Here is a 25,838-nt window from a genome sequence, read left to right as displayed (position 1 = left end):
AAATGTGCTATGAGTACATGAAAGATAGCAATGACATTAATTGGTAATCCTACAAAGTAGCTTGACTGTGGGCAATGGCACACGGAGGTACTCATGCATATGTTCAAGTATGATATAAATGTCAGTATTCTGGAATAGCGTGAATGTGTTCTTTTTATATTATGGCGATGGTTAAAGCTATTCTGCACATGGTAATTGCATTTTTGATGTTCACATCTAAAGCTTCTGTATAGATACGGGTTATCAGCCATGTTTAAAGAAAAAAAAAAATGCCAATAAAGATATTTAAACAAAAAAATAGGATCCACGGATAACTATTGTATCTTCAGAAGACCACTCGAGTTGGCTCTTTCCTACATAACCACCATACTCCAACACAAATATACAGCATATCCCTGTGTATATAAACGTTTAATTTGATTATATGTATGTATCTAGATGTGTATTACTTTGTATAAATATGTATCATAATTATGTTTTAAATATATAGATATTCTTTATGTCTGCTTAACAAATGTACATATTACCTATGGTTAAATATACATAGATTATTCTATGCTTAACTTGTATATAGATTACTGCATAGTTTTTATATTAATTACTTGATTAGATACTTAATGTTCTCTGTATCGATCACAATATGTAAATATTATCATAATTATTTATCTTCAATTGCTTCACTATTGAAAGTCCGAAAAAATATTAAAAAAACAAAACTAAAAAATAAATTAATTAGCCTAAAGTACAGCAACACTTGAAAGTCTGTTTTTTAAATACAACTTAGATCTTGATATATTACCTTTCTTTATCCTCGAAGTACATATGTATCTATATATTTATTACTTTACTCCAACAGTGTAGATTTTGTTTTTAAACTGGAGTCTTTAGAATGCACTAACCTATACTTCATTCACCCTGTACCTCTCGCAATATATCCTCTACCTCCATCTTGGCTCATCCTACGCCTTATTCTACTACTAGGATCTCCAAAATAACACTTTCTAGACTCTTCCCTCCTTGTATCACCCCAACTCTCATTTTACTTCTTTGATCTCCCAAACAACCCTTTCTAAATTCTTCCCTCATGTATCCCTCCTTGGACTCCTCCCAAACCTCATTTTTACTACTATGATCTCTCTAGTCCATTTCTAGAGACTCTGCCCTCCCCCATCTCTCCTTTACCCATCCCAAATCGCCTCTTACTACCATGGTCTCCCAATAAACACTTTCTAGACTATTCCCTTTTCTATTTCTCCCCCCCCCCCACCCACCCCCATTATCCTTTTCAATCCAACAAACAGACTCATGTGTCCACCGCTCAAATTACCTCCTATTTGCCTATACTTATTCACCACTAAACCTTTTTGGGTTCAGGGGTAGTGTACAAATTGCCGTAAAGCACTTCAACACCTCATAAGGGGTATTAAGCGCTATATAAATGCAGTTACAATTCTGGCTTTAAAATGGTTTAAATTGCCCCCTCACTGTCACCTAATTTGAAGTTTCCAATGCGATACTATGCCTCGAATCCTCATATGGATTTATTTCATTATATCCCCTTACTACAGTGGTGTTTCCTTTGTGATGTTACCCTTCTATTCCAGAAGAGATGTTGCTCTATCCCAGGCTGCCAGAGATGACTGGCTGGAGGCAGGTTTTTTTCTTCCCTTGCCACTGTAAATGTAGTACATAGTAGTGTTTCCATCCTCTATCTTTCCAGTCTAACTGTAGGGTCAGTCATTTATTGGTAGAATCTTAACCGCTCAGTAATAGGGTCTTATATTTGGTAGAGCAATCCCTCCATTGTATGTGAACCTACTGAGTTTTGTTTTTTGCTGGTCTTGGGGTGCCTCCATCCCACAGTAAAGTCCGCGGTTGTCTGTCTAGCCAGAAAGATCTCCTCTGTTATGGGAAAGGACGTATTTCCTATTACATAAAATAATTTTGTCAAAATTACTATTTTAAAGTAAATCCATTGTCCCATTATTGTAAGGGGGAGGGATCTCTAGCAAATTCCATCTGTTTATAAATCTGCTGTTTCTTCCTATAAATAGGCCTGCCCTTGGTATTATATAAATATCAACGTGTTCGTACCCTTCTTTAGAAACTTAAATTCCCTGGGGAAGTTCTTGGATTATATTCCAGCCACTGGTTTTACGTAGAATGGACTTTTCCCAGTTAATTTTATATCCAGTATGCTTGTCGTACTTTTTGGACACATGGATAATCTTTAATCTGGTTCATGAGGTTGTAAAATACAAAGCAGGATAGCCCTGGCTTACAGTGAAAGCCTTTACCCTGCATGCCAGTGGTTCAACACAATGCAAAAAAAACTGCACGGAGAGTATCCATCCTTGCCGGGTGCCCTTTCTCGTATGGAATGAACTGGACATCATCCTATTGATCATAACTATTTCAGGTGGATCCCGATAGAGGAGGGCCATCCAGCTGCAGAATGGGCAGGTGGGCTCCCAGTATTGCTGAGTTTTTTTTGTGTAACTCCTCTGGTATAGCATTGCGACCACTTTTTTTCCACTTTGTATGTGTTTGATCGCTTCTGTGACCTCTTCTGGCTTTATATCAATTAACATATCTTTCCTATCCTCATCACTTAATGTTAGTCAGTCCAGTTTACTTGTACTTACTTGGTTTAGTTTAATCTTTCCCCAGTCAAGTTTTCAGGTTCATAGAAGGCGCTATAGTATTGTGAGAACGCGCGTGCTATTTCTGCACCTGTTTCTCTGGTCAAACCCATGTCATCTGTTAATTCTCTTACCCATCTGGCCTCTTCCTCCCTCTTACCAAGTCAAAACAAAAGATTGCCCTCCTTGTTCCCCCATCTCATATATCATTTATGCTTCATTGCCAGGAATTGCTGATGCATCGTGTCTTGCACCACATTTTGGAAGTCTTGTTTGAGTATCTCGAATAGCCTTACAAGCTGTAGGGTCATTCTAGTGGTCAGTGTTTTTTCCAGCTTAAAGAGCTTGGATCTGCCACTCTAATTTTCTCGGTCTTGCATTTCTCCATACGAGCAATAATGTTCCTCATTTATGTCCGCGAGTGCATCCTTGTATTCCTCCCAGAGCCTCACTAAGGAGCCAACAGTTACCTCATTCTCCTTGAAGTATAAAATGGGGTACGTCCTGATCACTTGCCCTTATAGCTCCCATGCTTTTAGCCTCCAGTTAGTCCCTCTTTTTGTTGCCATCACTCCTATCGTCCAGATCAGGGGAGAATGATGCGGCATCCTGTTTATCTCCCCCCCCCCCCCCCACACACACACACACACACACACACATGCACATGCCACCAGGAATTCTGTTCTCTTATAGGAGGAGTTTTTCCTTGTCGGGATAAATATACGATCTGATCTGGAGCATGTTGTATGGGGCCCAGAAAAATATAAATATTGTTGTTCACCAGGGTGTTTCAGCCTCCAGTTGTTTGACAGGCCATAGCTTGGCAAATTGTGAGACTGTAAGAGATGCAATCAGTGAAGTGTGCATTTTAGTGGAAGAAATGTCCTGTCTAGTTCAAATAGCGCAATGCTATTGAAATCCCCTCCCATTACATGCAATGGGGAATTGCCTTTAATGAGTATAGCAGTATAGCATCTACCTTTTCTCAAACACTCTGCTGCCATTGTTTATTGTTAGTTCTGATGTTTTACCTTTTGGATGAAGCTATCTTTAGCTATTTGGAAAGGGGGTTATTCTTTGCAAGTATTGCCAAATCTCTCGGGAGAAGCTTGTACGGGCTACAGACCAATATTGACCTATTCAACTTTCATACATCAGGTGTGTTTTTTAGAGCAGCACAGTGTCTGGGGCTTGTCAGCGTAAACACTGGGCTACAATTCCTGTCTCAATTTTGCTTCCTAGGCTATTTTTTTCTGCAAGAGTTTTTGGATTACTTTGTTGTAGTTTATAGGCGTCATTTCATTAAGTTCCCCTTTCTCCTTTACTGTGTCCCTGTCCCAATGTTATGGTCATGACCACTGGGTGATATGAGTACTTTTATTTCGAACAATAACTGAAACATTCCCAACCTCCTTTTCTCTCCCCACTTTTCCTTTTTTGTTCCTCTGAGCTTGATAACTGCTTACAGTCAAATTCTGGAAAGGTCTGTAATCCCCAGCAACCGTTCCCCTTAAATTAAAACTAACATGGTCCTGCCACTTTACCAGTCCTCAGCTATGTTCTGTGATTACAGTAATGCAAACTTCTGATTGCGGGCGGAGGGGTGCAGATTGGAGTAGAGGCCTTATTGCAGTCAGCTTTTTCTGTCATTTTGCTTGCTGTCCAGAGCACTGTAGTGTGCCTTGGAGCTCTGAACATGTATCCCTAAATTATCAAATCCCAGTAGCATACGCCCAATTGACCTAATCAGTAGTTCATGCAGACAGTCATGCTGTATAATTTATTTGAGGTGCAGCTGTCTCATCTGGTGTTCTTTCCCTTGTCTCTCTTGTTGCTTTGACTTTGCTTGTGAGTGGGTGCCCCCTTCCAGGTCCATTGGTCTTCTCGTGAGTGTCTTCTGATATCTCTATAATGTTCCTGATGAGGGAGGGGAGTTCTTGGTTGTCTTTGCGAGCCCCGCAAATGCATCCAACACGTGTTTGTCCTTACTATCACTGTGACAGTGGTCTCTGGTTAGATTCACGACTCCTCATCCTTCGCAGTTGGGGCGGGGGGGGGAGGGTGTTACTCTTCAATCCATGCCATGTGCATCGTCTGGCTTTTTAAAGAAGTGGGACTTCGACTGAAGTATCACTTTTAACTAGGCAGGGTACATCAGCATATACTCCAGTACAAGCTCTCGCCTTTTTTGATTCACCAGATCACGTTTTCCGTTGCCCAATTTTCATTAAGTCTGAGGAAACGAGTATTTTCCTCCATTAAAAGAGCACCTCACACTTGATTCTAATTTGTCTAAGGATCATGTTGGGGGAAGGGAGGATGGGGTTCCCCTGTAAGAAGTCCTGCTCTCTGTGTGTTTAAAATGATGAAATGGAGAGAGAAATTATCTGTGGTTATAGATTGCGGTCACACACATTTTCAAGGACTCCTCCAGTTTTTTTCCCTTTCTGCTCCCTATGGAAAACGGCTAAATTGGAGATCTGTTTCTTTGCGAGCCACTTTCTGCATCTTCCACTGGCAGTGCCAGGTCCATAGAAGATGCTAAAAGGTGTATTGTGGTGTTAATGTGCTCTTTGACCGTATCCTCTAGTTGGGAGATTTACACTTCTGAAGCTTGTTGGGTCCCTGTAGTTGACACCGGGAGGGTCAGCCACCTAACCCTTGGAATCACTCTGTTTATCCCAGGATGAAGGCAAGTAGGTTCAATCTTCCTTCTCAGACAGCAGGGCAGTCCTTCAAGCAGCAGGGCAGTCCTTCAAGCACCAGGGCAGTCCTTCTGTAACTTCCACAGGTCCAGGAGTGTTCTGATGAGTGGCTTTGGATGTCCAATATTTATACCTGGGGCCAGCCTTCTTGTGTGAGGGACTCCCTGTCCTAACCCCAGCACTGGTTATGGAAAGTTATTTCCGTTTTCCTTTCAAGTCTCCAAACTGTCTGGGATGTCAAAAGGCAAGGCTTGTCTGAGTTCAGGTTCCTTTGGGTGTACTGTCAGCAAAGCCCTTTGAAGTGTAAGTGGGGCTGGGTACAACTCACCCCCCATTCATCCTGCCAGGATGGCCCATCCTGTCCACATCTAACCCCTCTTTATCTCACTGTTTGGAAGCAATACACAAACCCCAACAGCAGAGCCATTCATATGACCCAGGACACCAGCAGAAAGGCACAGCTGGTTGGGATAAGAAAATGCCTACTTTTTAAAAGTGGCGTTTTCAGAATTGTAACTTAAACCTGACTTTACCATTAAAGAGGGTTTTAAATTGCAATTCATTTGAGTGATAACAGCATATTTCAATCGGCTCTAAATCAAACTTAGCACTCATTAAATGTAATAGGGTAACGAAATGTTAGTCAATAGGAGAGAGAGGCCTTGCAACAATGAAAAACCTTAGGAGTTTTTCACGGACAGAACATGTAAAACCTAACCACACGTCCTACTTTTTAAATACAATGCACCCCGCCCTATGAGCCTTTATGGGTGACTTTTATATGTTTTAAAAAGAGAGATTTAGGCTTGCCTAAAGGTTTATTTTGCCAAGTTAAATCTGCAGTTTGAAGACTTCATTACAAGTGGAAAGCCTGAGACGTTTTAAAATGCTACTTTAGTAGGAGGTGCAATGAGTGCTAGGGACCCACTAGTAGTATTTAATTAACAGGTCTGGGGTATGTGTAGTACCATTTACTAGGAACTAAATGTTCCAGTCGGGTATATGGTAATTATCCATGTTAGCCAGTGATAGTCCTAATGCCAACAAACAGGTCCAGCAACAGATGACAAAAATCTGGGGGTACTTGAGTCATTAGATAGGATCTCATGATCAGTAGTGTTTAAAAGATATGGACAGATCAAACATCACTAGCAGTGATTCTTTCCGTAGGTCTGTCTGAGGCAGGAATTGTTGTCTGTCATCTGCCAGTACTGTCTCATCCCATGTGTGAGGAAAAAAGTCAGGTTAAAAGTTGTTAAAAATACTTTTTTTCTTTCCTAAGGATTTTTACTGTAATCGTTTTATTAATTTTTGTGCATAGAAAGCTTTGAATATTGTCTAAGGCTACTGATGGCTCTGTAGTCACTTCAACGGAAACATTTTGAGTTGAGAGTATACCTGAACTGGTTTAAGCTCCACATGTATTGTCACCTATGCAAAGGAAGTGTTGTTAATTGGCCGGAAAATAAGGGCATAGTCAAAATGCCTTTAAAGATCGATTTTGTTGACAAGAAATTGCCTTAAAAAATAGCTGGTTCTGTTCCTGTCAAACACATTTTCCTTAGGTGCTTGTGTACCAACAGGACTATTTAGATTTACATAGTCTCCCCTTGGTTGTATTAAAAGGGCAATTTTTCGTTTTGCAGATATATTTGGGACATTTTTAATAAGTTACAAGTATCAATTGATTTATCTACTCTTATTTCTTTTGGATTTCTCTACTTCTTAAATAGTTCCATGCACTGGGATCCTTTCTCCTGGATGCTTTTCTTGCACAGTACCTCTGTTAGCAAGGATGACTTCAGTTTTAAACCTAATCCTTCTGTTTTTTTCTTAACTTAGTTTCACATCCTTTGGTTTTAGCAAAATATGTTCTATTTTACAACTGTGTGTAGTTTGCTGATAACCAGACAAAATAATTTAATTTGTGGTGGAACTCTGAACATGTTATGACAAATTAGGTAAATCTGTCTTTGCCCTAGTTGCCTTCAGAGTGGTCCAAAATCAGCACCTCTAGTGACCATGACCACTTAAAGCTATAACTTCTCCCTTGAAACAAGTGTTACCTTTTTGTTTTGTACTCCATCGCCATACACCTTGCTGCTTGCATTCTATTATTTGTTACCAAGCACCACAAGGTTTACTACCTATTTTGATATTTGTTTTTTGCTTTCCATGCAAATTGAACAAATAATGTCTGTTCAGTCTTTCAGTCTACCACCTGACTTAGAAAAAGAAATTTCAATTGTTTTGAAAATAAACTCTGCAAACATCGAATTTATTCTTTTATTTCAGTATTGGATAAATGAATACACTTCAACTCTGGGAATTGGAGTTTTCCATTCAGGAATCCAAGTATATGGCAGAGGTATGTATGAGAAGTCCGTGCAATTTGTTTAAACAAAGACACTCTTGAAGCATAAAGAGCTCCCTGCAAAGTCCCCCTTGAATTGTTTATTTTACACTATGGGAATAAATGCCTTATGTGGGTATCCTCTTCCTTATTTCAATAGATTTCCTGAAAAACTAGTTTTTGAGGGGCCTAATGGCGAAATCTATTTATTAAGTAACAAGAAGTGTGAATTTTTTTGCAAACATTACTATTAGATTTAACAATCCAAGCATCAACATCTCATGATATGTAACTAATTCAGATAGATGTAACATTTTTATGAAGTACAATGTAGGTTAAAATCAGCTAACAAGTATTTAGCCGCTTCACTAACCATTTTATCAAGGCTGTAAGACACAATAGAATGAGAATGTCAAACATGATACCAAAATGTGTGGCACCAAAATTTTAAATATGGATAAACCAATATTTAAACATTTTGGAACATTTTTTGTGATTTGTGTTTTTTTAAATATTTGTGATATGTAAATTTGGTTCATGATACAGGGCAAGTCATTACGTGGCAAAAGGAAAATAAATACAAAAAATGGCGAAAAACATGAATTATACAAGCCCTTTTATTATAATAATCCACATTTGTAAAGCGCGAACAATCCCCGTAAGGGTCTCTAGGCGCTGGGGGCCGTCGGGAAGATTAAGCAAGCTATTGCCCAGAGTCACATGGTGCTGGGCTAATCTGCTGCCGGCGATCGAACCGTGATCCCCAGATTCCGGCGTCAGTCGCCCAGGCCGCGGCGCCACACCTCTTCCTTCATTTAGCACCAAATAAACAAATTATACTGCAGGGAAATGTAAGAATATAATTTGTTGCGGCAAAAGAAAAAGAGTCCCAGATTTTGCTGTATACTCGTGTACTGAAGAGTGAAATTTACATAGAATCGGGCCCAAAAAGATTGAATCTGCTGTAAGCAACCTCAGCCTCTTCACACCGTCATTGAAATCTTTAAAAAGTCTTCCTATGAAGTTGATCAGTGTGTCCAAAAATATGACAGAAGGACATATCAACAATGTACATCCGCTTATATGAAAAAATGACTGCATGTTGTAAAGCCACAATATAATCAAACAAGAACATAGACCAGGCTCTCTGGTTCAGAATCAGTGTATGCATATCTACTCCTAGTCAAACCTTAAAGTATTCTAATTGTGGCTGTGCGAGCTTCTATATTCCATGATAAGCAGTTAAAAGTGAATGGATGTGAATTTTTATTAAAGTGAAACACATGAGCAGATCACCTGGGAACTGGTGTTGCGGGTATTCTGCACATACACAGAATTATGCGCAGGAAAACAGGACCTTTGTGTATGGGGGGGTTGTACCTTCCTACCACCTTAGTACCCAAAATCCCAAAACCGACTAGCTATAGTGTTTCATTTGTTCTCCTACAATCACTTTAGGAGAGTAGGATCTGCACTTGTGTTGCCCCACTTTTTTCTTATGTTAACACTGGTTTCTGGCTATAGTCTGGCTGGGTCCCTGCTAATCAGGGCCCCAGTCTCTCTGTTCTCTCTAAACAACTTGGAGTGCATATTAGATGCACTAGTGATCGGATACTGTTGTACCTTATGAGCCCCTAGTATATGGTACCTTCGGTACCAAGGGCATAGGTACTTCACAGGCCTACCAGGGGCTGAAGCATGTATTATGCCACCCCTGGGAAGCAGACTAAATCTGACACCACAGGCCTGCTACTGCAGCCTGGGTGAGGTAGTGTTAGCACTCCTCACTGAGGTATAGGTTTCTATATCTCACCTTACACACACATATAAACCTATCAGTCACCCCTAAGGCAGGCCCTATCAATCCTGAGGGCAGGGTGCTTGGTTTACAATGTGAACGGGTGCCTCTGCCTGAGCAGGGTCCCTCTGCAGCTCTCAGAGTCTATTCTCTGTAGCTGTTTGTAGATGCGGTTAAACCATATACTCTTAAGTGCATTATAACCTACCGGTAAATGCTAACTTTGGAATGACTGCATCAAAACATGTCGTGTTTGGTGTCAAATACCTTGGAATCATACCCCCACACCAGTAACTGGTGTGGGAGTATGATCCCACCCTTCTAGAGGGGACGACCTGTACCTACTGTGGAAACATGGTGGAAATCTGAAAGAGTCCTGGCATCACAAAATGGATGCCACCAGCACAGACACTGGGCTGTTCTCCTGCTGCTGACTAAAACTCACAGTGGAGGAGGCCCAACAATAGGCATCCTGTCACAGTGAGGTGTCACCACCTTCCAGACAGGATTTAGTGCTTTGGGGCTGGGTAGGTGCACTCCTAGAGTGCTTTGAAGTCCTGCACTGGGGGAGCAGTAGGCTAGTCTGTGCATATGCCAGCTCAAACCGGTTCAGGGGCTACCATCCCCTGCTCTGGCGCGAAACTGGATAAAGGGAAGTGGGTGTAACCACCCCCTCCCCTGACCCTCCCAGAGGAGTGGTCATAGAGCTAGTCCCCCCCCCCCCTTTTCCTTTAGTATAAGTTAGGGAACCCTTGCCATTGCAAGTTAGATATCCCTGGACGACGCTCTACAAGAAGAATCCTGGCCCTTCGACGTTCCACTACCTTTGGAAGACAGAAGAATCTCCCTTGGAGTCAAGGAGTGACTCCCCTGCTTGGCAGGCACCAAGAGCTTGAATAAACGGTTGCAAACTTTCCCGCTCCTGCTGGAGTCCGAAGTCCCTGCAGCCCCGGAAGTGGATTTCCTGACATCTCAACGGCCATTTTGAGTCCTCAGCAGAGCTGAGGCGAGTGGACCCCGCGAGTGACAAGGAACCGCAATACCCGGGCACCGTGCACTATTGTCGAGTGCAACCCCTTCACGACGTTCTACGAACTTGTGCATTGGACCACGTGTGGTCCAAGCCTCCAGCAGGATATCCTTTGAAAATCAGAGGCCTACCTCATCCCGAGTGACCGTGGGCTCCTGTGAAGTGAATCCTCATGAGGCGTCTTTGCGATCCCTTGCCCGTTGGCTTGTGGGTCCCCTGAAGACTTTATCATCGTACCAAAGGGCTTCCCTGGTTGCTCCAGGCCTGCCTTCACTTACCCTCGCTGGGTGAGTCCCTCAGACCTTGCTGGTCTGCACCGCTGACTTTCTTCAAATTCCACGAGACTTGCTTTTGCCAAGGCTTGTTGGCTCCAATCCGGTTGCCGACACCTCAGTAAGATGCAGACTTCGTGGGACACTCCGACTCCAGCTCCTGGTCATCCTCAACGCCTCCTGGACCTCGTGGCTGGACCTCGTGGCTGAAGTCAAAACACCCTTGATCACCTGAAATCACCCGACATCCGTGGGCATCCATCTTCCTGGCCCCGCGGCTGTGTTCTCACACTGCATGCGTCTCCCGTGGGTCTCTTACTTACCTGCCATGGGTGGATTAGTGAAGCTCCAGCGATTCTACAGGCCCTAGGCCTTGTCCCCTTGCAAGTCGACTTTCCTAAACCTCTTTTTTAGTATATGGTCTGGTACGCCCCTAGGGCCCCAGCCATATTTGTGCTTAACTTATTGTGAAACGTTGATATTTGCATATGTTCCTGACTTCTAATCTCATAAAGAGATTAGTAGAGTGTCTAGAAATAAATACATATATATTTGATATATGTACCTGTGGTGTCCTTTCATTTGGTAATTCAAAAGATTATAAGGTAAAACAAACTGCTTTACATTTCTCTGAGACTTAGCCTGAAGGCTGCTCTCCACAGCTACCACTAGGATAGCTTTCTTTAAAAGGTTGTCTTAAACCTATCTACCATAAGAGTAGAATTGGACTGGTGCAAGGTGGCCACTATAACTAGTGACCAGCATATGCCAGGCCAACTTCTCACAATCACGAAGCTACAAATGGTTAGACAACCCAGAACATAACACTCCCGACTCTCTCAGGAATCGCGGGAGCGAGACATACCCGTTCGCTCACTCCCTCCTACTTGTCCACAATAAGGATTGTCAGAGCCACTGTATAGTTCAAAATGTTTATTTCAACTATCGTGCTCTATGATGCAGTATACGAGCAGCAAAATGCATAAACTTGATATTTAGCATTGTTACAATACCATAGAATACAAAGGGGGTTGTTATTATATACAGACAGTGGGAAAAGGACGATAAGACCTAACCACCCTTCCCTTGGTAAGTTGAAGTTTATTATATAAAGGAAGATCTCTGGTTGTCAGCAGACAAAAACAACCAACAAGGAATAGAGGGTCTAAGGGAACATTTAAAGACCAAGCGTGGATATATTCCCCAAAAGTATCTCGCAATACAACAAAAATGTCCACGGGTCTAATGAGTCAAAACAGACCCTTAGGCAACTATAGACCTAAATACCTGTGATCTTGCTAACAGAGGAAAATCCTTGGCTATATCTTCGGCACTGGGGAGGTTCCCTTTCCTTGCGAACCCTGTATGGTGCTGCGGGTGTCCAGCGGCACTGCAGTGGCCTCCTGGCTGGGTCGCTGCGCCATCCTGTCCTGTGGTGGTGCGTTGGGCCTGCTTGAGATCCTGGCAACGAGGGGGAGTTAGGCGGTGAGTCATGCTCCTTCCTTCTACTTTTGTGAGCCCTGGTCTCTCCTGCTTGCGGTGAATGGGGTGTTGCTGCCGCTTTCCTGCCTTGATCTCCTGCCTAACTGCTTCTGGAGCACAGCGCTGAGTGGGCACGAAATCGAAACATCAGAGCTGCATTGGATTGGATCCCAGTGCCCTCCCTGTGACTGTGTGCTTTGTGGACAGCGCAGTGCCCTGTATTTAGTAAGACCCCCTTGGCGGGGTGCGCACGAGGCCTGTGTGGGGGAAAGCACCTGGGGCATGTGGGTGCTTCATTGTTGTCTATCTTCGGGGGCCTGTTGATGCACAACATATATCGTTGCATTACTGGGTCTTGGCTGGATCTTCACTACATGCCGCAAAACGCAACTAGCTGTCTGCTCTTGACCCTTCACTGACTCGTGTATTACACCATACTACGAGGGAGACTCCTGATCTGCCAACACTTGCGCGGCTACGTTCGGTCTATACAGCAGGGGTAATGGGCAAGCCGGATAAAATGCAGCCGAAAATCAACTTTGAGCAGCGCAAATCCAGGCGGAAGTATGAGGTAGCGGAGACAGCACTGTCGGACACGGAGCGCCCAACAGAGGACACTATTGTAGAGATTAAGTCCATAATTGCCACTATGCAGAAAGGTTTAAAAGCTATAGACGCTAAAATAGACACTCTAGCCTACCGAATGGACCGGATGTCCGAACGGGTCGACAAGCATGCTGAGCGCCTGGATATGGCTGAGCGCCACATCACTGAAACCGAGGAGGCCCAAACGGACTCTAATGCTGTTCAAAAAAATATGGAGAAGGCTCTTATTGCTCTACGGGATAGGGCTGAGGACTTGGAGGCGAGGACGAGGCGGAGCAACCTCCAAATAACGGGCCTTCCAGAGATGACTGCGACGGGGACTATGGAGCTGTTCATAGAAAAATTGCTCACTACACTCCTGGGCCCTGAGGTCTTTTCGCCTAAGTCTGTTGTGGAAAGGGCGCACCGGTCTCTTGGCCCAAGGCCTTCTCCTGGTGCTCCCTCACGTCCTATTATTGCAAAACGTTTGAATTACAGGGACCGGGATGCTGCGCTGCATAAGGCCAGGGAACTTGGTCCACTACGATATGAAGGCTCAAACCTCTCCCTCTTCCCTGATTTCACCCTGAAGGTCCAAGAGGCCAGGATGCAATTTGCTCCAGCGAAGCACAAATTGCGTGAACTGAACATTGACTATGCGATGCTCTATCCAGCAAGACTCCGGGTACGGCGCGATGGCAGACAGCAAATCTTTACAGATCCTCACTCCCTTCAAAAGGCCCTAAAGGAGTGGGGTAGGGCGGGCGCGATAGATCCAGCAGAACGGTACATCCAGGAGGCAGGGCCCTCGGGAAGACTAGATGATGATGATTAATCTGGTGATAAAGTGGCGTTCTGTTTCATGATGCACCTCTTAGATCATTTGTAATGTTTTTGCATTTGTTATTTGAATGTAGTGCTGCCGGTCGGCTGGTGTCAATTGCTGTCTGTTCACAGGGGGGGAATCCTCGTATTTTTCGCCCTGAGCTATTGGGTATACATTAGTATCGTTTAGTAGATTGGCTCATCACCAAATCCTTTTTTTCTTGTTTGCGCAAGGTGTCAAGCGCCTTATGGTTGGGTGGTCGAGAGCAGAGAAGGCCAAATGTTGGGCTGCCTGCCAGCATCTACCCCTATGCGTTCCACGCACTTTGACACTATGTCCGCCACATTTCTTTTGTAGTGTATTGGTATTTTTCATTCAGAGTTTTATTGTGGTGTTTTTCTCTGGGAGGGATGGGAAATCGACTTTGCAGAGTTGGGACACGCAAAGCGTGGGTGGGGGGCGAGTTGGGACTGTTTGCATTTTGCGTTGAATTTTTGGCATGGGAGAAGGAAATAGCAATGCCTTGGTGGTCTGCTATACGCATATGGTTATACATGGTCGCACGTCAGTGTAGACAAATGTTCATTACTTGTCCCAACATAATGTAACGCGAGGTCACGCCCACAGATTGAAACTTCTGACCTGGAATGTCAGGGGTCTCAATGACCACAGGAAAGTGCGTAATGTATTTGCCTACCTAAAGAGGAGGGACATTGACCTCGCATTGCTGCAGGAGACTCACTTGCATCCCGACAGCACATTCCTTCCAACTAAAGCATTGGCGGGTGCGGCTCATGCAGCTGGGTTCTCCTCGCACTCTCGGAGTGCTGACATGGGCTAATCCGGATTACAATTGGAGCACTGTCACTGACCAAGCTGGCCGGTATATTATCACTAGATGTTATGGTAGTGACAAACTTTCTGATAGTTAACTCTTACGGCCCTAATTATGATGATCCACAATTTTATTTATCTCTTGCAGCACTTATTAAGGATTTTGGTGCATTACCGATTGTCTGGGGAGGGGATTTTAACTGTGTCCTCGATCCCTTCCTGGTTGCTCTAAGGGTGCTCCCAGGGCACCCTCAACTGCAGCTAAAGTGTTAACTGATGTCACATTGCAATTGAATATGGTAGATATATGGAGAGTTAGATCTCCACGCCAAGGAGGGTACACTCATTACACAGCTTACCACGACATACACACACAAATTGACTAATGGTTTATTTCGGCCTCTTTGATGGCTCAGGTTCAGAACTGCACCATCCTAGTCCGTACTTTCTCTGATCATTCTCCCATTGTGTTAGAATTTACGGTACCTTCGCGACAGCCTCCCCCCTTCCTGTGGCGTTTTCCGTCTTACTCCCTACTCGATTCAGTCTTTAAAGCGGAACTTGCAGGCGCCATTAACTAATTCTTTCGCACTAATATCGGCTCAGTCGATATATTTTCGATGGTATGGGAGACATTTAAGGTTTTTATACGTAGGATCGCAATTACAAAACACGCGGGGGTTCTCTGATCAATTAGAACTAGGTTGTCTCTACTCAAAACTACACTGGCTAACTTGGAAGCAGACTTGTTGCACAATACTCACTCCCAGGTGCAGGAGCAACTTAAGGATACATTAGAGGAATATCGTAGTACTGCTGATGGTGAGCTTAAGCATATTGGGGGAAGTATGCCACGGCCAGGGTCTATGGTGAGGGTGATAGACCTGGGTTGGTATTAGCTGCTTTGACCAGGCGCAGAATTGAGTCTTCCACTATACATGAGCTTCTGGATGAGGAGGATACACTGCTGACAGATCAGGCTGATATTAATAGATGTTTCAGCAGATACTATCAGGAACTATACACGTCTAAAGTTAAGCCCACAGATGGCGATATTCTGCATTATTTAGAATATATTAAGCTACCGTTCTTGACAAATGATCACAGGGAGTTTCTGATGCGTCCACTCGAGATGCGGAAACTCTGTTTTGCATTAAGCTCCATGAGGGAGGGTAGTGCTCCGGGGCTGGATGGCGTAACTATCCCCTTCTACAAAGCGTTCAGTGATCTGCTGCTGCCCCATCTAAGCACGCGGTTTTAGGAGATGGGAGAGAGTGGAATAATGCCCCCCTCCATGCGGGAGGCACTAATTGTCACGTTACTAAAGCCAGGCAAGGACCCTCAAAAGTGTAACTCTTATTGACCCCTGTCATTGCTGAATGTTGATACTAAGATATTCGCTAAAATACTGGCCACTCTTCTCGCTGCATTGTTACCTTCTCTAATTGGGACGGAAACGGCCGGGTTTATTCCAGGTCGTACTCTGGTATATAATTTGCGGACTGTGTTCGGAGCTTTTCGGCATGTTAGACCTGAGGTTCGGGCTGCGGCGGTCTTTCTAGATGCCGAAAAGGCTTTCGTTTCAGTTGAATGGAATTATGAGGGCGTTTTGCGGCGAATGGGGGTGGGAGAGATTTTTTTACAGCTGATCTCCGTGCTATATAACTCCCCGTCAGCTAAAGTGCGGACTGGTAATATGGTCTCAAAGCCAATACCCATTACTAGGGGTACCTGACAGGGATGCCCCCTATCTCCTTTGCTTTATGCTATAGCGGTGGAACCGTTGATCTGTGCGATACGCGAGTATCCTGGTCATAGGGGGCTCCGCTTCCCGGACTACAACCTAATTATCTCGGCCTATGCCGATGAAATGTTGATACGTACGTGATCCGGCTAGTAATCTTTCGCCACTCATCAGGGAAGTGATCCGATTTGGCGGACTGTCAGGTCTTACAATAAACTGGGATAAGTCTCTCATCCATCCATTAACACTGGCTACAGTACAAATTCCATTAGATTTCCCTTTGCAGTGGACGACTGACCCCGTCCGGTATTTAGGTATTCAGATACATGCTGATGCAGATCAAGTAATCGGGGCCAACTATGGTAGAGCGATCACCAAACTGAGCGCAGACCTTGATCGGTGGATACGCCTCCCCCTCTCATTGGTAGGCAGGGTCTCCCTTATGAAAATGATAGTTCTTCCTCGTTTTTTGTTTCTGTTCGTAAATATACCCATAGTAGTCCCTCAATGCATGTTTCGGGAATTGCGCACACACTTATGTAAATTGGCGTGGGCGGGTAAGACCCCTTGTGTCGCCTTTAAAACTCTCACAATGCTGTATTCCTCTGTGGGCCTGGGTGCTCCTGACTTGGAATTATATTATAGGGTAGCGCAGGCTTCGCATGCGCACCCCTGGATTCATTGCCCCGCAGACCTACCTCATCTACAAATAGAGAAAGTTGTGATGCTCCCTGAACCCTTGCCCGCTTACTGACTCCGCCTCCTATGCGGCGCTGTGGAGTATTAGACTCTGTGAACTCAACGACTCATGCTTGGCACACTCAGCTTCAACTACAGGCCGGGTCCTATTTAGATTCACCATTACCTGGGGTGGCATGGTGTCAGTGGTTACCACTTAGCTCGGAACGGGGGGCACTCCAAGCCCTCGAAACCTTGCACATATGTGATATGGGAGACTTGTTTGTAGAGGGGATCGATCCCCCTACTGCACTCTCAGAATTCTACTTTTATAGATTACGACTCTCTTTGCGAGCTCTATGGGGGGGATGACCTGTTCGAACCCCCTGAACTTCCAGCATGAACTACATTGCTGAGATCTAAGTCACATGTGAAGCTGGTCTCTTGCCTCTATGCCTCGGCACAACCCACTACTCACACGGCCTACCCCAAAGTGAGACTAGATTGGCAAACAGAACTTGACACACAAATTACGGATGAAATTTGGCATTGTTGTGTGGTTAAGCAAAAGATCTCGCTTAATGGTAGGCACAGACTTACTCATTTCAAATTCCTTAATAGAGTACATTATACGCCGCTACGATTGTTTAAATTTGGGCTCCGAGAGACGGATAGATGCGACAGATGCAATATGGGAGGGGCGGATTTTCTACATGTGGCCTGGCTTTGCCCAGCTGTTGAAACAAATTGGAGATATATATTTAGGGCCCTCACTGATATTACAGGGTTGCCGATTGCCCCTGACCCTTTATTGGCGCTGTTGGGCTATACTAAACCGTTCAAAAAGGGAGTGAGGAAGTTGGTGGCCATGGGCCTCCTGTTAGCAAAGCAGAGAATAGCTATGCGATGGATACGGGGGCCTGTGCCTACCATTGTTGAGTGGGAAAGGGACATGTTGTTTTGTAACACTCAATCAGCTGTGTATAGTGAGTTGCTCGCTCCTAGTAATAGGCCGAAGATGTTTTGGGGCCTCTATACGCAGCATAATCTTGCAAGGCAAACTGCTGATTGTGATGATGATTATGATTCAGACTGAGCGCACGCAGCCTGGAGGGTTTTTTGGTCATTTGAAAGGGAGCGGTTATGCTCTTGGGGTACATTGTATGCGTGTTACAGTGGTTATGTGGCGTTTGTGGTTAACGGTAATATCTGTTGCTGGGTGTGATATATCGATCCACGCTAAGATGTTCATTGGTCATGTTCTCTTATTGAAACGTAGCACTGTGTTGTATAATTGTACTTATCAAGGTAAATTGGATGGATCCTTCAGTTCAGCAACATGCTTCTTCTTCCAAATGTCAAGCTGATGTTTCATTTGTGTTATTTATTGATTTATGTCTCTTTTTGAAGATTTGTATTTTTTTGTCTTTTTATATGCCAAAACTTAATAAAAATATATATTTTTAAAAAGTGGAATGTTCCAACCCTTGTTGGCATAACTTACCCACCGAATATGTGGTGAATGTATGTGTAGTTGGAAAACGAGGATCTGGCCGAGTTTGTGTGAAACCTTGTGTTACATTGTTAAAACGAAGATGACATGCATTTGAACTTTTTTGCCAGACCACCAACTGGATTGGTCAATCTCTGAAATATTAAGTGTCGTTTCGAAACAAAGCTTGTAACACATCGATGGTATAATTAGTTTGTTTGCCAATCATCATATTCCACTAAGGAAGGGATTTTGGGGATAGTCAAATTTTTAGCAGTCGCCAAACCAAAACACGTGGTTTGGTGTACTGTCTCATTCAAAAACAAAATATGACTCGGAATCAGGCAGGCACGATGCAGAGCCTCAGTACCCTGAACCTGCCAAGTTTTAGTACCCCAAATTGATTTTAAATCAATGGTATCTTTCCAGTGATCATAACCCTGTTTGGTCAATTGAGTTCTAGAAGAATTGGAATAGATCAATTTAGTATGGGTAAGAATACATTTGGATCATCAAGGTCTGGCACAAACATTTATTTAATGCACTTTGAACCCCATAAAAGTGGGCCAGCCAATTCCTTCCATTACCTAAGATCCTAGCTGTCAAAGATTGCTTTAAGTCACGGTTCATTCGCTCCACTCTGGAATTGCCTTCAGGCCTGTATGGAGACGAAAACTACACCTGCGCCGTCATTACGTCCATGTACGCCTTCGAGGCGAATGCTGGACCTTGGTCAGAATAGAAGGTTCCGCATGCAAATGTTCCTATAAAGACACACATCTCTTGTGACAGTTCGAGCATCAGCACTGCGTTGCGGCCAAACCTAAATGAATCTAGTGCATGAAACAACTGCAACCAAAATGTTTATATGCAGTATCAGAAGAAAACGGACTGCAGTAATCAAGATAAACACAGCCAAATGGCTGATTTGATATGTATAGCAGTGTTTATGGGGAACGCGAGACCGTAGATGGTTTTATTTGTTGACAAATGTCACACGAAAGTACAAAATTACGGGTCTGTTTATATAAACCATGCCACCAGTAACGTTGCTCTAAAATAGAGACTGTCGCCGACACTCCGGCATGTGCAGAAGCCATGCCTTCGTGTGCGGCAAAGATCAAAGCTGATCTGCGGTCCTGGTTAGGAATCAGCCGATCCCCAACCGTAGGAGTTGTAGCATAAGGAACTTGTTCGGGAGATAAATGATAGGAATACTTTGAAGAGGAACCCTGCGGAGGAGCAGTTCCATCCTTCATAGCAGCAATAGCTGCCAACATTTCATTATCACTCTTAGTCATGGACTTTGTAACTGCTGCTACGGAACACGTGACTACTGCAGATTTGGCCGCTTCATCAGCCAAAGAATTACCAAAAGCAGGTGCTCCCACACGTTGATGGCTAAGAGTATGGATAAGCTGTGTGAGTGGGAGACGTTTTTTAGGTTCTGCCACCCAAACCAATTTGTGCTTTATTGCGCTGCCTTTAGAGTCTCTATAGTCATTTTGTGACCAAAAGAATAAGTTGTCATTAAAGACTGGACACAAAAGTAAGAATCAAATACAATAAGAGTATTCACATTAGGATAAGCAAACTTGAGAGCAAGAACGAGCGAACGCAGCACCACCATTTGTGCGGTACAGTCCCCAAGTGCCTGAGTATGCACTATGGAAGACTTAAACCCTCCATTGACAATAGTACCAGCCACAATAGCGCAAGCCGCTGAATAAGCTTGTTTGGAACCTACGGCCTGTTGGGCTGAGCCATCAGTATAGATACATTTGTATTCATCTAAAGGAAGTAATGACAGAGGAGGAGGATGAACATGTTCATACTGTAAGAACTCCTGTGTCTGAAGAGCAGGATCATAGATAAACGTGCCATCAGAGGATGTCAAAGAAGTAGCCCATAGAATCCAACTGGGGTGTAATGCTTTAGAGTTTGATACACTTGCCTTAGTCACTGCTTCTAGAGCAGGGAGAGGCGTGACCATAAGAATGCGTTTCCACTGTGCCAGCGAGCGTTCTTTCAGAATCCCCATCTGGACCGCCGTAAACTTTTTCAACATTCGAAAATCGCATTTCAGCTGCTGTATATAAATGTGATTTGTATGCAATGGGTACAGTGTCCCCCTCATTGAACGTCAAGTAAGTGAAACCCACTCTGCCCGTAACGATATGTATTACCAGGTCAGTGGTGTTGCCACGCGTCAGTAAGTAGTTCGTTGCAAGCAAGTCTGATTGCAAAGATTGTAAGACAGAGGTGTGTTCCAGAAGCCAGCTGGCAGAAGAAAAGGTTGTTGTATCAACGCATAAAGTGGTTTAATACGCTGGGCATAATCGGGAATGCATTTCCTCTTGAAATTTAAAAATCCCAGCAAACACTGTAGCTTTTTCAGTGTAGAAGGAGGTCTCAATTGTGCATACTTCTCCAGAAAGTGGGCAGCTAACCCCTGTCCTTCATTATTGAGCTCAAGCCCAAAAAGTGCACCACAAAATGTGCGATATGAGATTTTGCAAAATTGAATTTGTATCCATAGTCTGCAAACGACAAGATAATGCGGGCAACTCAGACAAGATGCGGCATTAGTTCATCGTCCATCAGGTAAATATCAACAACGTACGAGAACGCATTGGGGTCTTTGTTATCTAACAAAAACCTAACACGTGAAGCAAATGCCCCTGGGCTATTTGTATACCCCATAGACAACCGTGTAAATTATTTCCGACGGCGGTGAATGCTGTCCAGTCACTGCTCTCAGGAGCCAAGTTGTGACTATAGAAACCATTGGATATATCCACTGTAGTTTTTGTATTTTTTTAAGAATTGGACTGTTCACCAACGCAGAGCTGTGAGTGTTTTGTACCGTAAATGTACGACAATGACTATTCAAATGGTAATAATCTAAGACAATGCGATACGATCCATCAGGTTTTGATACCGGAAAAAGAGGATTATTCATCGGTGATACGCAGGGTTCAGTCACTCCTTGATACTCCAACTGAGTCAGAATATCACAAACAGGAGCCTTAGCTTAACGTTTGATCGGATATTGCGGTTGTGTCTGAGGCATAGAACGTTACAGGATCTCATGTGCTGGGGAATCTCTATCCCAGCCCACCTGATTACGGTACACCGCTGGGGCAAGGGCCAGAGCCAACTCTGCTGCAAAAACCCTAGTGTGTTCCTTAGGGACACAACGCGAAAAACGAAGAAGTATCACGTCTTCCCCTCAAGGAGCAGCTAGCACAAATAGTGTGGGCCAAGCCGCCTCCGTCAACAAAATGTCATATGAAGAGGTGAAATTTTCCCAGAAAACCACTGAGTGTACGCTGTATATCCCTGTGGGACAGGGGCTCCTCCATGGGTAAACGGATCACAGGACACTGTCAGGGAATGCATGACTTCTTTTATTGTGGTCTCAGAGGTAGGGTAGGGCAAGAGTTAGGAGTTCGTGCTCTGCTGATTGTCCGTGATACATAAGCTCAAAATCCAAGAGCCGGCGTCTTTTCCTGTGTCTCTTGTTTCCTGGACGTACTGGGCTGGGTTCTCTGGCCTTCCGTGTATGCACTCGATGGGTGGGGAAGGGAGAAAGGAAACAAAACAAGCCGGAGTCAGCGTCAGTAGGGTTGTGTGCATTTGACTCTGTGCTACCTTCACTAGTGACTGCGAGACAAAAGGGGGGGGTCGTGAGGGTTCTACAATTGTATCGCCACCGCTATTGTGTCCTACCTCCCCGTATTCTCTCACCAGCCCAACCCAAACAGGCCCTTGAAAGACACTTGCCTTAGGCCACGGCCCGTTCCCTGGACCGTGGCGTTGGGACCCGGGGCATCTTCTCCTCCCTTCAGCCTGCCAGGTTTGGTCATTTTGTAGTTGGCGCTCTCCTGGCCCCGTCTCGCCGTCCTCTGCTCCGCTCTCGCCGTCCTCTGCTCCGCTCTCGCCGTCCTCTGCTCCGCTCTCGCCGTCCTCTGCTCCGCTCTCGTCCTCTGTTCTCGTCCTCCTCCTTCGCTCCGTTCTCGTCCTCCTCCGGGTGCACCGCTCTACATTCACCAACACCGCACACACTCCTTTCTTCTCCTGTCCGTTTTATGTGAACCGCGTCTGCTTCCGTCTGACTCCTCACCTCTTGCCTGCTCCGCAACTAGACTGCTGCCTGTTTCCTGTCTGGGTTGAAGCGGCACAGCCGAGGACTGCTTCCGGATCGCCCCACAATCATCCTCATAACAATCCCCTTCAATTTGGAAGACTATTTCATAGTCTATCCGGGGGTGCAGCTCGTGTGTCTACTGTTTCAACTGTTATAAATGTATCAGTTGCTCTCGCCTCCAGACAGGGACACAGGGCCTCCTGCACTATGGCAACCTCCTGCACTATGGTAACCTCCACTGCGCAGTCGAGCAGAGTCACCGCCCATGTCTAGTCTAGAGGATGTGTTCTCACAGTCTGAGGCATATTTCGCTGTTAAAGCAGCAAGTTTCTTCTTCTAATACGGTGGCCTAAAACAAGGCAGATCCTCTTGTTTGGCTTTAACGTCAGACTGTCGAGGTAGATCTCGTCCCTGCTGTGTGGTCTGACCTCTGCCATGGTTTTGGCGGTCCCCTCCACTGACCTGAGAGTCCGATGTGTCCTGTAAAGGACTAGGAGAGCGCAGATTAGGGACTTGAAATCTATCAGGAGTCTTAATTTTCACGTGATTGCGCACGTCTTAAGTACACTCGGAAGACTCGGTGTCAGTGAACCAGCACGCGATCCCTGCTTCTGTTGTTTCTGCCCCTGTTTTTTATTTCTCCAGTTCCTTTTAGGAAAGAACGGGCACCCATCTTGATCAGTCAGGGCCTTTTGCTGACCTTGAGTTTGATTTTAAGTTTGTGGTTGAGTAAAAGGTTTGATTCCCAGACTATTGCGCCCTATGGTTTTATGAGCTTTAGCAATAATCTTTAGCAATTCGCGTTGCTTGTCTGCCACAGCCTCCAAGAGTTGCGCCACTTGTAAGATTACAGCATCACCCTTAACATTTGCAAGGATCATATCGCAAACCATGTCGAACACCCACACCAGTCTCATTCCCAACTCGAGGGCCGCCTCGGCCCCGTGTTCATCTTGAAAACGTTTCATCACTGATGGTAGAACGGTCATTGAGGGTGTGCCGAAGCACATCAAATATACCACTGCAAACACTTTACCCCAAGTATTACAATCAGCTAATTCGGGAACCAGGTTTTTCGGCAGACTTATCGTCAGAATCCTGTATTTCTCCACAGGTGTCGTATTAGGGTAAACCGCCTTGAGTTGACCAAATTTCTCGGCAAGCCTATGAGGAAATTCATCCTTATTCTGGGGACGCTTGCCCATGACTGAATTAACCATCAACTGAGTGATGGGTCACACCACCGGGTGTAGGTGGTGTGACCCATCAAGGTCCCTAATAAAGAACCAGGTCAACATCTTCCTTTTCCTGACGGAAGAAAAACCAGATCTTCTGTTGTTGACCGAAACATGGACCAACCCTCATTCTTTGCCGGACATTCTGGCATCACTTCCCTCAGACTACTACATTCTGACTGCCAACCGTGCACAAGGGAAGGCTGGAGGTGGGGTAGCAGCAATTATTTCGAAATCCTTTCATTTCCGGGAATTACCTTCTCTCACTCTCCCCAACACAGAGAATTTGGTAATCACACTAGACTCAGAGAGCGGGGCTCTTACTGTAATTCTGTTATACCGTCCTCCCCAATACATGGCCAACTATCCAGTACTTTTGGCAGAACAACTGGCCTCCCATGTAATAAAGCACTCTAAAACTGTCCTAGTGGGGGATTTAAATTATTGGTTCGATAGAACAGACACAGACACCCAAGCTGGAGAACTGAGGGATCTGCTTACAGATCTAAACCTGGTCCAACACATTCACTCTCCCACTCACCAGAAGGGTCACAGCTTGTACCAAATCTGGACATACAACGTACCATCATTCTCTCCTATTATAAGCCCTTGCATCTGGTCAGACCATTATCTTATCCAGTTTCCGCTAGAAATTCAAGGGCAGCACAAGGCCAAACCTCCCATGGGTAAAGAGTTCCGCAAATGGAAATCCATGGACCGCTCTGGGTTCATGGACACGTTGAATAACACCCTTCCCCCATTAGACGAAGATCTGGAGGTTGACGAGAGGGCACTGTCCTCCTGGCTTCTCCATGCAGCAGATCTGTTCGCCCCCTCTGTATACCTACCTAACATTAGAGGTAATGATGCCCACAAATGGTTCACTCAAGAACTTAGAGCACTTAAATTAGGGGTACGACAGAAAGAAAGACAGTGGAGAGCCACCTACTCTTCACAGGATAGGGAAACCTTCTGCGTCACTAGGAAAAATTATCAAAAATTTTTAAAACAACATAAACTTAATTTCTTCTCCTCAAAAATTTTATCGTCATCCAACAAGTCCAAAGATATTTTTAATATAGTTAATGAACTCTGTGACAACGACAGGACAGCCCCTTCAATAGCTCCTACGCAGAAGCTATGTGATTCCCTGAATAATTTTTTCAGAGAAAAAATTGTCACTATCAAATCGAGCATTGCTAGTTCCCCAACGTCACTTCCTTTGGATGACGTCTTTTACAATCCCTCTGTATTAGATACCTTCCCGGTCATTGATGGTAAAACTTTTTCTTCACTTTTGACGAGGGTAAAGTCCGGATCCCCTAACGACATCTGCCCCCCCCACATCTTCTCGGAAATCGGTCAGACTATCCCTCAGGGGATTCTACCCCTACTAAATAAATCACTGACCCAGGGCAGGGTACCTACTGGCTTTAAACACGCTCTGCTAATCCCTCTAATTAAAAAACCAGGCCTGGACCCTCAGGACTCATCAAATTATCGTCCTATATCCCTGCTGCCGTTCCTATCCAAGATATTGGAGGCTCACGTCTCCAATTGCCTTTCCAACTTTGTGGAAACCACTGGATTTCTGGAGCCAAATCAAGCTGGGTTCCGTCCAGGCCATTCGACCGAGACGGTAACCCTGACAGTCCAGAATACACTTCGGTGTAACGCAGACAGGGATGTCCACCAGGCACTGGTGCTTCTTGACCTGTCTGCTCCATTCGACACGGTCGACCATACTATTTTGGTCGGCCGTGTCGAGCAGGCAGGCCTCAGAGGTGCTGCCCTGAGCTGGGTGGAATCATTCTTGTCCGACCGGACTCAAGCAGTGAGACTGGGCACTTTCACAGCCCCTAGAATTAAGAACGATTGCGGGGTCCCTCAAGGCTCATCCCTGTCCCCCCTTTTATTTAATTTATACTTGCGTCCCCTTTTGTTCTCCTTGAGGAAATTCAAAGTGTGGATCTTTAATTACGCAGATGATCTGCAATTGGTTTTCCCCCTGG

At 44.7% G+C, this 25,838-nt stretch overlaps 1 protein-coding gene across 1 annotated transcript in view; it reads left to right on the top strand.

Moving 5' to 3' along the window:
• Positions 1-25,838, top strand: part of DESI2 (desumoylating isopeptidase 2) — a 171,307-nt gene that overhangs the window by 38,414 nt on the left and 107,055 nt on the right. The window contains exon 2 of the mRNA XM_085611392.1: positions 7,643-7,715. Within this exon, the coding sequence (XP_085467518.1) occupies positions 7,643-7,715 (73 nt within the window). The remainder of the gene's footprint in view (positions 1-7,642; positions 7,716-25,838) is intronic.

This window comes from Triturus cristatus, chromosome 6, assembly GCF_964204655.1.
Source record: "Triturus cristatus chromosome 6, aTriCri1.1, whole genome shotgun sequence".
NCBI lineage: Eukaryota > Metazoa > Chordata > Amphibia > Caudata > Salamandridae > Triturus > Triturus cristatus.
Note: the sequence above shows the minus strand (reverse complement) of the source record. Positions and strands in the feature narration are given on the sequence as shown.